The sequence below is a fragment of the Ursus arctos genome, unplaced genomic scaffold, assembly GCF_023065955.2.
Source record: "Ursus arctos isolate Adak ecotype North America unplaced genomic scaffold, UrsArc2.0 scaffold_3, whole genome shotgun sequence".
NCBI lineage: Eukaryota > Metazoa > Chordata > Mammalia > Carnivora > Ursidae > Ursus > Ursus arctos.
The window spans coordinates 79823291-79835959 of record NW_026622985.1 but is presented as its reverse complement, the minus strand read 5'-3'; the positions used below and the strand labels follow the sequence as shown (position 1 = coordinate 79835959).

Sequence of the window (12669 nt, the reverse complement as noted above, 5' to 3'; positions counted from 1 at the left end):
TCTGTAGAGATTTGCCTATTCTGGTATTTCAAATTAATGAAATCATATAATATATGGCCATTTGGGGGGGGGTCTGGCTGCTTTCACTTAGCATGTTTTCAAGGTTCATCCACATTGTAGCATGTATCAGTACTTCATTCCTTTATTTTTTTAATTAATTAAAATAACATGAATTTATTTTCTCTTAGTTCTGAAGGCTGGAAGCGCCAGATCAATGTGTTGGTGGAGCAAGTTTTCCTGAGGCCTCTCTCCTTGGCTTGCAGATGGGTACTTCTTTCCTTTAATATTTAATATCCTATCATATGGATATATCACATTTTGTTTATTCATTTACCATTTGGAAGGCTTAGGGCTGTTTTCACTTTTTGGCTATTATAAATAATGCTGCTATGAACATTCATGTACAAGTGTCTGTATGGACTTACGTTTTCATTCTCATGGGTATACACCTAGGAGTGGAACTGCTGGGTCATATGGTAACTTTAACCTTTTGAAGAATTGCCAGACTGTTACCCAAAACAGCTGCACCAGTTTATGATCCTACCAGCAGTGTGTGAGGGTTTCAGTCTTTGTACATCCTCACCAACACCTAATGTCTTTTTTTTTAAGCCATTTTATTTCTTGTTTTTCTAAATTATTTTTTTATTATGATATGTTAGTCACCATACAGTACATTATTAGTTTTTGATGTAGTGTTCCATGATTCATTGTTTGTGTATAACACCCAGTGCTCCATGCAATACGTGCCCTCTTTTTTAGCCATTTTAGGGAGTGTGAAGTGGTATCTCATTATGGTTTCGAATTGCATTTCCCTGATGATTAATGATGTTGAGCATATTTGCATATGAATTTGTATATCTTCTTTGGAGAAATATCTATTTAAATCTTTTGTCTATTTAAAAATTTGAATTGTCTTTCATTGTTAAATTGTAAAAGTTCCTTATACATTATGGATGCTAATCCTTTAGATACATGACTTGCAAAAATTTTCTTTCATTTTATGGATTGTCATTTCACTTTTTTTTTTTTAAAGATTTTATTTATTTATTCGACAGAGATAGAGAGAGCCAGCGAGAGAGGGAACACAGGCAGAGGGAGTGGGAGAGGAAGAAGCAGGCTCATAGCAGAGGAGCCTGATGTGGGGGCTCGATCCCACAACGCAGGGACCACGCCCTGAGCCAAAGGCAGACGCTTAACCGCTGTGCCACCCAGGCGCCCCTGTCATTTCACTTTCTTAATCATGCCCGATGACACACAAAAGTTTTTAGTTTTGATGAAGTCCAATTTATCTATTTTTCTTTTTGTTTTTGTACTTTTGGTGCCATATCTAAGAAACTATTGCCTAATCCAAGATCATGAAGATACAGTCCTATTTTCTTCGAAGCGTCTTATAGTTTTAGCTCTTACATTTAGGTTCTGGGATTTATTTTTCCATTTATGTGCAAGGTAGGTCCAACATCATTCTTTAGCTTGTGAATATTCACAGAACTTTAAAACTGTATTGAATTGTCTTTCTTTGCAATTAGACTATAAACTCCATGAGGGCAGAGACCAAAATGGTCTTACTAATTTTTTTTGAATGAATCGATGAATTAGGTTGCCAGAATATCAAGTTTCTTTTGTCTGAAATGAGATCAACTCTGTGCAGTAACACTGTTTTCATTATGATATTGGCTATTCAAATCTGTTGACAATAACAATTCAGAAACGAATACACAGACTGATAGGAATTGTATTATTTACAGGCTTTGTGGTGTGAAACTGATTTAAAGAACTGTGTAAGCCAAAGTACATTACCTATTTCTTATTTTATAAAATGGGGATTGAGTTGGCGTAGCTGTCAGAAGGATTAAATCATATCTTTTAACTACAGAGCTTTACACATTGTAAGCGTTCATCAAGTAATGTATTTATTATTGCGAAGGACTAGCAGCAATGTCGGGAAATCTAACATACTGCTACCTTTTGTCCAAAATTTCTTCAGAGTGCAGATTCCAAGATTCCTATTTTCTTCTGTGAATTGAGAATTCTTAGACCATTGATTTTTGTTTCGGAAAGAAAGATATACACAAAAATTCACGTGGAAATGACCCTAAAGATATATGCAAATCCTATGGAGTTCAGAGTGTCCTGAGCGATAGAATGAAATACCTTTTTGGGTTAAGAACTTAGTAGACAAGGGGCTGAGAAGCGATTGTACGCATTTTGGATTCATCTCAGTGTGGCACATATTTTAGTTTTGTACAACATTACTTGATTACATGTCTGTCTCATCCACCAGAGTCAGCGTAGAAACCCTGTCTTCAGTCATCTTTGCATTTCCAGTACGGTGGACACTGCTCGGATGGTTGAATTGAGGCGCCTTGTCCACGGGCGTCAGAAAGGATTCCCTGGATAGGGATGGAGAAGTCCGAAGGGAAGTTGGAAAGACCCGGACCTACTGCAGGGAAAGAAGAGCGGCTCAGGTATGGAACACACATCGGTGCTATAGCTTCGGTCACACGCAAGTAACTGAGAGAACCACATCTGACTGCCTCTTCCTAGCTCCTGGCCCCGGGAGAGCCACTTCCGGGAGGGGGCGGGGAGACAGGAGGAGGCGTGCCGGGAAGGAGTCCGTTTGCGCTGCACCGGGCGGAAGTGTGCCAAAGGTATCGGTGCTGCGGCTTCCGGTTCGGGTTAACGCGGCTTAGGTAGACTGCGTGGTTTGTGTGGCGCGGGGATAGACCTCTGAGGGCAATTCGGTGGGTGAAGAGGCGAGTATCGGCGTCTGAACTCAGAAGTCTGGAGTCTAGTGGGAGGATTGGAAAAAAAACCAGGAACCCGAATACAATCTAACCTCTGTTTCCGAGGGGGCAACTTCCACGGGAACCCCTCTGCCCTGGTAACGGCCAAAGAGGAGATGGCGCCAGTCAGGGAGCGGCCGTGGCCGACACAGTGAGGAAGCTTGAAGGCGGAGCAATCGGAGAAGCCTCGGGAGAACAGCCAGAGCCGTCGCTGCCGCTACCACTGCCACCACCATGGAAGGGGCAAAGCCGACTTTGCAGCTCGTATACCAGGCAGTGCAGGCGCTTTACCACGACCCAGATCCCAGCGGAAAGGAGCGCGCCTCGTTTTGGCTTGGGGAGCTGCAGCGTTCGGTGAGGGGCCCAGAGAGGCCGTTCTGCGCCGCGGGACAAGGGCGGGGTGGGATCTAGGCTCGAGCTGGAGCCTGAGCCCGGCGGTTGGCCTCGTGAGATGCTCCTTAGGGAGGAGCTGCTGCCGCGGGGTGGGGCTGCGAGGCTACATTTACGCCGCTTTTCGGAAACTAGTCGCAGCTGGTCGGTCGTGAACTGGCCCCTTCCCCACACCGTACAATCTGATTTGTGGGTCCCGTACTCGCTCGTGGCATCGATCTGGTCCTGTTTAAGTTTTACGCTTGCTACTTGCTTCTTAGGCCCTGCTTTTCTGTTTAGTCTTCCTTCAATCAAATCCAATCCCAGTCTTTCTCCATCTTCACTTACGGATGCTTTTATCCGTCTCCTCTCGGTGTCCCAGTGTTGGCGTCTGACAATTCCATCCCAGTCGTAGCCTTGCACCTCACTCTGTCTTACTGATTTTTCGCTAGGTAACAATGATAGTTTGAGTCTTACTATTCTCGAAACTTCTCAGGTTTCTAGATTCTTTTAACACGTGAATTTCCGCCGTGTTTTGGAGTACAACGTGATGTAAAGAAGAAAATACCAGTTCTGGTTTCAGAAAATCCTTGCAGTTCACATCTTGCTGCATATTTGTTCTCTAACCTTGTTTTTTCCCCTGACTTTAGGTTCTTTATAAAATATTGGTAGCATAGCTGCCTTGATAATTCCATATGATTGTGTGAACATCCAGTTAGGGGGTTAATTTCAACCTGTTAGACCTATTATATCTCTGTCTTCTTTGATTCACGTGTTTTACTTTCCTCTAAATTTTACACTCACTTTTTCTGTGCTTTAGTTCTGTGTGTGTGTGTGTATACTTGGTGATCTTGCTGACTTTACCTTTCTTATTTTTGCATTTTATATTCCCAAGCATATTTTTAAAGTTTACTCTTTCCCCTTTCTTTTTTAAAACCAATAACTGATACTTAAAGGTGCTCTGCCCTTTTAAATGAGCCTCTGGGCTGCAGGTGCGTACTATTTAAAATTTTGCAACTTTGGCTTTAGATGTTACGTTTAAAATTTTGGGGACCCCAAGTTCTGGATAACGTCGTGGGAAAAGATAAAGGAATAAGACTCACTGTAGGCCGCACAAGAAAATAATTCACATATGCTCTTATTTAGTGTTTATTTTGGGGGGAGTTAGAAATCTCATACATCATACTGAAAGTCATCTCTTCCCTACTAAACTTGGTTATGTGTGTATTTTAAATTAATATTTGAGTGCCTGCCATGTACCAGCAACTGTGCTAGGCTTTGGTATATGGAAATGAACCAGACAAAAATCTCTTCTTGCCACATAGCATATTTGTGATGACTCAGTGAGTTAATATTTGTAAAGAGCTTAGAAAAGTTCTAGGAACCCAGAGTTTAAAATATGTTAGTAATTGTCATTTAAATGGTAGTCACTCTTCTTACTTTCCACTACTCTCTGTTACAACCTTCCATCAATTATTACTGCTTACAGTAAGGGTCCCAACAGGAACAGATGGCACACTTGTAATAGAATAATTCAAGGAGGGTTTATTTTATAAAAGTATTGTTTATGAAGATGCTGGTATAATGTGGTACCACAAGAGATAGTGTAGGAGCCTGTAGCCAAGTTGATAACATCCATAGGCAGGAAGGAATAGGAGAGGGAGTGGTTACTTGAACTCTGAAGGAAAGTGTGGAGTTATGCTGCCTTGAAAAGAGTGGCAGTTTTCATTTGAAGGGACACAATCATCAGGAGGTGATTTTTCAGGGTGGGGGCTGGAGGAATAAATATATTGACCTTCTTCCCCTAAACTCCTGGGATTCTTCTTTGGGCAAACCCAACCAAAAGCTAGGGGACACCAAAACCTGTTGATACAGTCCATATAGGTCAGCATACTGGGGCAAAGAGCAGTAGGGAAGGGTGGAAAAGTGAACCTGGAAAACATCTAGCACATTCCCACATCATTTTTAGGCAACTTCAGCATCAGGATTCACAGTTTAGCTGACATTTCAGCCCCTTAATTCCTTTACTTCCTTTTCTCAGCCACATGGTCACACTGTCACATCTTGGAGCTTTTCATTACTAAAAAGTCACCATCCCCTCAAGTCACTAACTCAGCCACATGGTCACACAGTCACACCCTGAATCTTGTCAATATTAAAAGTCACCAGCCTGGGGTGCCTGTCTGGCTCAGTTGGTAGAGTACATGGCTCTTTATCTTGCAGGCGTGAGTCGAAGACCCATGTTGGTATAGAGTTTACTTAAAATAAAAGCAGGGGGTGCCTGACTGGCTCAGTTGGTTAAGGTCAGGTCTTTATCTCAGGGTCATGAGTTTAAAACCCACGTTGGGGGGGCGCCTGGGTGGCACAGCTGCCTTCGGCTCAGGGCGTGATCCCGGTGTTACGGGATCGAGCCTCACATCAGGCTCCTCAGCTATGAGCCTGCTTCTTCCTCTCCCACTCCCCCTGCTTGTGTTCCTTCTCTCGCTGGCTGTCTCTGTCTCTGTCAAATAAATAAATAAAATCTTAAAAAAAAAAAAAAAAAACCCACGTTGGGCTCCACATGGGGCTCCACTCTGGGTTTGGAGCCTACTTTAAAAAAAAGTCACCAGCCTCCCACATCATTAACTCACATATCTACTCTGATCACAACCCACTCTTCCAGTTTTCTGGCTTAAGGATTCAAGTAACCTCATATAGTAGGTGTTTTTTGAAATCTATAATTTTAATTTCTATCAAAATTAAAAAGTTCTGGGGCTCTTGGGTGGCTCGGTTGGTTAAGCATCTGGCTCTTGATTTCGGCTCAAGTCATGATCTCAGGGTCATGAGATCCAGCCCCTGTGTGGGGCTCTGCCCTGGGTGTGGAGCCTGCTTAAGGTTCTCTCTCTCCTAGCCCCTCAACCTCTCAGTCACACGCTCCCTCTCTCAATTAAAAAAAAAAAAATTACATAGTTACATTTTTTAAACTTAAAATATTTTATTTTGTTTATTTATTTATTTATTAAAGATTTTATTTATTTATTTGCCAGAGAGAGAGAAAACGAGAGACAGCACACAAGCACGGAGAGCAGCAGGGAGAGGGAGAAGCAGGCTCCCCACTGAGCAGGGAGCCGGATGTGGGACTTGATCCCAGGTCTCTGGGATCATGACCTGAGCCGAAGAGAGACACTTAATCAACTGAGCCACCCAGGCATCCCTAAACTTAAAATATTTTAAAAGAAACTTTTAAAACTTTAAAAAGTTATAAAATGGAAACTACAAGAAGGCGGCCTAGGATGTAAAAGAGCAGTTATGTTTAGACTTTCTTCTATGAAAGATGAGGATTTGGGCTCCCTCCACCTTTTCTTCTGTTGCATCTCTCTAACATAGTTATATCAGTTTTGGTTAAATACACACAAGATACATTGTGAGCCGCGTAGTATATATAACATGGTGATTTTTCCTTTTTTGTGCAACTTTTTTTTTCTGGTGGTAGTCATTACCTTTTTCTCTTTTTTTTTTTTCACATTTGCTTCATTTTCTGTATATCTTTAATTTGTTCAAAATTCTCTGTGAGTATATAAATATCCTCTTAGTATGTTCAGATTGGTAATCTCTTTCCTATTTTTTTTGGTAGAAGGAAACCTCTCCCTAGAGTTCTCCATCTTCCTTCTCCAATCTGACCTTGTTATTCTCTAGATTTCTTGAATAATTATTGTCCTGGGGTCTCTGTTCAACACTCCTAGGGAATTACATTCTCTTTCTTATGTCAGATGCATTGAATCCTGGATCCCATGATCTTTTCTTGGATTGCTCCCCCATTTGATGGCTAGTTGAGAAGGGAACCTTTACCCCTTCTCGTATTTTTTTTTTTTCTTTTTTAAAGATTTTATGTATTTATTTGACAGAGATAGAGACAGCCAGCGAGAGAGGGAACACAAGCAGGGGGAGTGGGAGAGGAAGAAGCAGGCTTCCAGCGGAGGAGCCCGATGTGGGGCTTGATCCCAGAATGCCGGGATCACGCCCTGAGCTGAAGGCAGACGTTTAACAACTGAGCCACCCAGGTGCCCATGAGCCACCCAGGCGCCCCCCTTCTCGTATTTCTGTTGGTCTTTTTTTCTTGGACCACTTTTATCCTGAGAGCAATCTTCTGGGGGGTTGTTTTTTTTTTTTTTTTTTAAGATTTTATTTATTTATTTGATAGACAGCCAGCGAGAGAAGGAACACAAGCAGGGGGAGTTGGAGAGGAAGAAGCAGGCTCATAGCGGAGGAGCCTGATGTGGGGCTCGATCCCATAACGCCGGGATCATGCCCTGAGCCGAAGGCAGACGCCTAACTGCTGTGCCACCCAGGCGCCCCTGAGAGCAATCTTCTGGACATAAATGGGGCTGCCAGTGGCAGGTGAGAGAATGAACCAGGGGATGGATCTTACCACTAATTTGTAGGCTTTAATCTATTTTCAGTATGGTATTCTTGTCCTTAGGTGAGTCTTTTGGCCAACAGTCCAGAGTCCCTCTGTGTCAATCTTTCCAAAGTAAATCTTGAGTCTTCTGTGATGGTGGGAGGATAGTACCCTGGCCACTCAGGAGGAAAGTCTCAGTGTAACTGCTTATACAGATTTTGAACCCACTCCTTTGTGTTTTTGTTCCTCCTGTGCCTCTGCCTTCAGATGTACCTGGTACTTTAAATTCATGAGCGTAACTGGGATTTCGCAGAGTGAATCATTTTGCACCCTTGGCTTCCGCTTTCTCATCCTGTCCTTCCTTCAACTTTTTCAGACCTGCTAAGACCGTTAACTCCTCTATTAGCATTCTAATTTTCACAGTTTTGTTGATATCAGTCATGTTTCCATTCTTTTTGTCCTTTTTGGCACTCCCCCCCCCCCAATTTTTAAAAATCTCTTTACTTCGATTTTAGTGGATTTTTGGAAGAGACCTGTGAGCAAACAAATGTGTTAAACAAATCCCTGAATTAGTTCTTGAATTTCATCAAAACCGTATTCAGTTGACTGGCTCCTATTGTTTCTTCATTAGGTCTTATCTTTACTTCTGTCTAATTTGGATTACAAGATCTATCATTCTAGTAATTTTCTTAAATACACTGTACCATCAGCCCTTCACCTCTGATTTGGTAAAACTTCAGCATAGGTGTAGCCAACCGTGTCTCCCTTCTCCTCTTAGGTCTGGGTGCTCTGCATCTCCTTTTCTGAATTCTTAGGCACCTTGATCTTTTGGTTATCCTGTCTGTCAGTAGCATCTTCAGACTCCCTCTACTGGGTCCTTCCCATCAGCATTCATACAGCTGTAGTGTTTCCCATAGTAAGCAAATGGTTATGGTGGGGAGGGAGAGTGGAGGTGGTAGGGAGTGCTTCCTCTGTCCAATTTTGTTATTTCTTTAATTTTTTCATACCTCTGTGCTTTTACTCTTTCCCAGTCTTCAAATGAAGAAACTAACCCATCTTTTCAAAGCCCAGCCTAAGTTCTTTCTCCTTGAAGTCTTAACTGATTCTCTTCAAATGAAAATCATTTCTGCCTCCACTGAACACCTGGAGCACTTTACATAACTGCATTTGTAATTTTTTTTACCTTTTCAAAAATCTGTTTTGTTCCCCCTCCTAGACTGTAGAGTCATTTTATTTGTTTATATGATACAGTTGAAGGAATAATTTAATGGTTATTAAGAAAGCAGTGATCAAGATGCCCGACACACAGGTTCTTAAAAATGTGTGTTGAGGGGTACCTGGGTAGCGGCTTAGTGGGTTAAGTGTTTGACTCTTGGTTTCTGCTCATGTCATGATCTCAGGGCCTCACATCAGGCTCTGTGCTCAGTCTGCTTGTCCCTCTCCCACTGCTCCTTCCCCTGCTTGTGCTCTCTCTCTCTCAGAAATAAATAAAGTCTTAAAAAAAATGTGTGTTGAATGAATAGTTACTTGTAGGCATCTCTGAAGGGATAGTTGGATATCTCAAATTCGTTTTTATGAATTTCATTTATTTTTGCTGCCTCTCTCTACCATACCCACGGGTAGCTGAAAATAATATTATGCAGCCTCTGTGATGTTCTGTTTTCAGTCTTTCCATCCTTTTTTAAAAAAGCAACCTTTATGAGGGGCATCTGGGTGGCTCAATCCGTTAAGTGCCTGCCTTCAGCTCAGGTCATGATCTCAGGGTCCTGGGATCAAGTCCCTTGTCGGGCTCCCTGCTCAGCAGGGAGTCTGCTTCTCCCTCTCCCTCCCACTTGTGCTCTCTCTCACTCTTTTCAAATAAATAATTAAAACCTTTAGGGGAAAAAAACACAACCATTGTGAGATAAATTTATATTGTCCTCATTTTATTCTTTGAAAGACTTAGGTACAGGAAGGGAGAGGAACTTTCTGACTCAAAAAGGCTTTCTCAAAGTAGTCACTAGGTACAGACTAGAAGTCTATTCTAGTGTAGTAACAGGCATAGTGTTTTAATTTCAAGTTTGTTGTTAAGGAACGAGTTTGCTTGGTTTGTTTGAAAACCATTTTGAAGAATATACATTTTGAAAAAAATGTATCACTTCCCTCCAACACTCTTTACTAATCTTAACGTCATTTAGTAGAGCTCTGATGACCTGGTGACAATAGATTTGGTTTAAGGGTATATAATTTAGATACAGTTTAGTCCATGCTATGAGTTAGCATCTTTTCTCTTTCTCTAATATTTATATAGAACAGCCATTTGCCGAAGAATCTATATTCATTACTCGAAACTTTTTCTGACAAAATTCTTGGAAGCAACCTACAGCCATGGTTTTGATTTATGTGATAGGTGGGTATCACTGATACCCAAAATGTTTTAAAATAAAGCAGGTTATTTTGAGACAGATCTTAAAGGAAGCCTATCTAACAGTGAACTGTTCTGAATACTTTGTCCGCTTCTGGTAACCCAAACGAGTAGATAGTGTAGAAAGCTATAGAAGGAAAGACTGTCTCTTTATACAGCTAATGAATTATGCTACACATTTGTTCTAAGTTTGTAACTTAGATTATAAGGAGACTACTTTTATAGAGACAATCTGTGGGTCAGAGATTAGCTCAAAAATTTTATAGTTAAGTCTGGAAACTGAAAAGGAATGATGAAATCATAAAAAGCATATGTCATATGAAATCATGCTCTGATGGACTAAGTTGACATTGTCATGTTTGGTTTGTCACATACCCTTGGGAATTTTCTTCTAAATATCCTGTCAGGAAAGCCATGGGTCATGGAATTTCAGCTTCAGATTTCTTTCTTAATAATCTTCCTCTCCGGAATTTCTTGGTTCTTTAGCCTAGTTCTAAAAACCTAGGGTCTTTGGTTTTTCTTTTAGCAATTGCGGTTATTGACCTGACTTGTCTGAAAATCTGGGCTTTTTTTATGCTTATGCTTTTATCCTCCAGTAAGTGACTCTTAAAACATGACATGCTTTTGAAAGGAAAGCCTTCTAGAAAAAAGAAGTGTTCATCTACAAATTCTGTGGATCAGTTAATTCAACGAACAGGAATACTGTATGGCTTGGTTTGCTGGAAAATGGAAACATAAACGATACAAACCAGAGACCTTTATTCCAGAGTTTAAGAATCTGGCTGTATCATCTAATATGGTAGCCATTAGCCAGATGGCTATTGTGGCTACTTTAATTAATTAAAATTAAATGAAAGTTAAAATCTGTTCCTTATTTGCCACATTCCAAGTCTTAGTGCAGATATGGACAATTCATGTCTTTGGTGCATTGGAGACTATGAATGAGAATTTGTGATGGTATTTATGTTGGCATGGTAGTCTGTTAGCCGGTGGCATTCATCCATGTTTGGATTAATTTATTTCTTGTCTTCCCAGCCCTTGGACCAGAGTTGGTAGTGCGATTCAGGATATAAAATTATCAGGGCAGTGCTGCATTTTCTAATTATAATACAGTTTTCTTCCAAAACTTTCCACATAGTTCTTCATTTTTTTTTTCATGTTGGTTGCACTGATGTCTGTAAGGGAAATGGAAAAATAGATTGCATCGATTTTTTTTTATTGTAAAATATTCTTAACATAAATAACCATTTTTAGGTATACAGTTCAGTGGCGTTAAGAACATTCATGTTGTTGTGTAGCCGTCACCACCACTGGTCTCTAGAACTTTTTCATCTTCCCGGACTAAAACTCTGTACCCATTAAATTATAACTCTCCATTCCCTCTCCTCTCCAGCCCCGGCAGCACTTTTTCTACTTTTTTGTCTATGAATTTGACTATTCCAGGTACCTTATATAAGTAGAATCATATACTATTTGTACTTTTGTGTCTTGTTTATTTCACTTAGCATATGTCTTTAAGGTTCATTCATGTTCATTCCTTTTTTAAAATTGCGGTGAAATGTACATAACATAAAATTCACCATTTAACCATTTTAAAGTGTACCGATTAACGGGTTTAAGTACATTCATGTTGTTGTACATCCATCACCACCATCCATCTCCAAACTTTCTCATCTTGTAAAACTGAAACTCTACCTATTAAACGTAGTTAACTCCCCATTTTTCCCTCCCCGTCCCCCAGCCCCTAGCAGCCTGCTTCTATCTCTGTGAATTTCACTACTCTAGGTACCTCATATAAATGGAATCATACAGTATTTGAACTTTTGGACTGGCTTATTCACATAGCATAATGTCCTCAGGGTTCATCCATGGTGTATCATTTGTCAGTATTTCATCCTCTTTTAAGGCTGAATAATAATGTATGTACCACATTTTGTTTATCCACGCATCTGTCAGTGAACACTCAGGCTGCTTCTACCTTTCGGCTAATGCAAATAATGCTGTTATGAGCATGGGCATACAAATACCTTTTGGAGTCCCTGCTTTCAGTTCTTTTGAGTATATATCCAGAAAGGGAATTACTGGTCATACAGTAATTCTGCTTTTGTTTGTTTGTTTTTTTGAGGAAGCGCCATACTGTTTTCCAGATTTTAGAGAATTTTAAGCTCTGTTGAACTTAAAAACAAATTTAATTCATGGGAAGTCAAGATTGCTCGGATTACCTCTCCTGTATTTTTCTTGCTTGTACCCTGGTACTGAAATACTACCAGAGAGTATTTTACTGCTGTACAGGTGAAGTCTCAGATAGAAGCTTTATTTCTCTTTATTGGAAGTTCATAGTGCTGCTAAAGGGGAATGCTTTGTAGTGTTTGGCATCCAGAACTCTTAAAAATACTGACTTAGGGGTGCCTGGGTGGCTCACTCTCTAAGCGTCTGCCTTTGGCTCAGGTCATGATCCCAGGGTCCTGGGATCAAGCCCCGCATCGGGATCCCTGATGCGCTGGGAGCCTGCTTCTTCCTCTCCCACTCCCCTCTGCTTGTGTTCCCTCTCGCTGGCTGTCTCTCTCTGTCAAATAAATAAATAAAATCTTTAAAAATTTTTTAAAAAATACTGACTTAATTTTCCTTTCTGGTAGAGTTTCCAAAATGACAATATTATACATGTGTTTTTTTTCTTTTGGTAAGAAATTTTCTGTTAATGGAGTTTACATTATGTGTTTTACTTCTTTTTTTCT

At 40.7% G+C, this 12669-nt stretch overlaps 1 protein-coding gene across 5 annotated transcripts in view; it reads left to right on the top strand.

The window, feature by feature from the left end:
- Positions 1–12669, top strand: part of TNPO3 (transportin 3) — a 111207-nt gene that overhangs the window by 26596 nt on the left and 71942 nt on the right. For 2 of the 5 annotated variants that reach the window (XM_044388160.3, XM_048212782.2), the window contains 4 exons: positions 189–267; positions 2282–2465; positions 2545–2648; positions 2850–3137. In XM_044388160.3, coding sequence (XP_044244095.1) covers positions 3018–3137 — 120 coding nt within the window. In that variant the 5' untranslated portion in view covers positions 189–267; positions 2282–2465; positions 2545–2648; positions 2850–3017. Of the gene's footprint in view, positions 1–188; positions 268–2281; positions 2649–2849; positions 3138–12669 lie in introns of those variants that run through there. The other 3 variants (XM_044388156.3, XM_048212781.2, XM_026510776.4) reach the window with 2 other exon arrangements.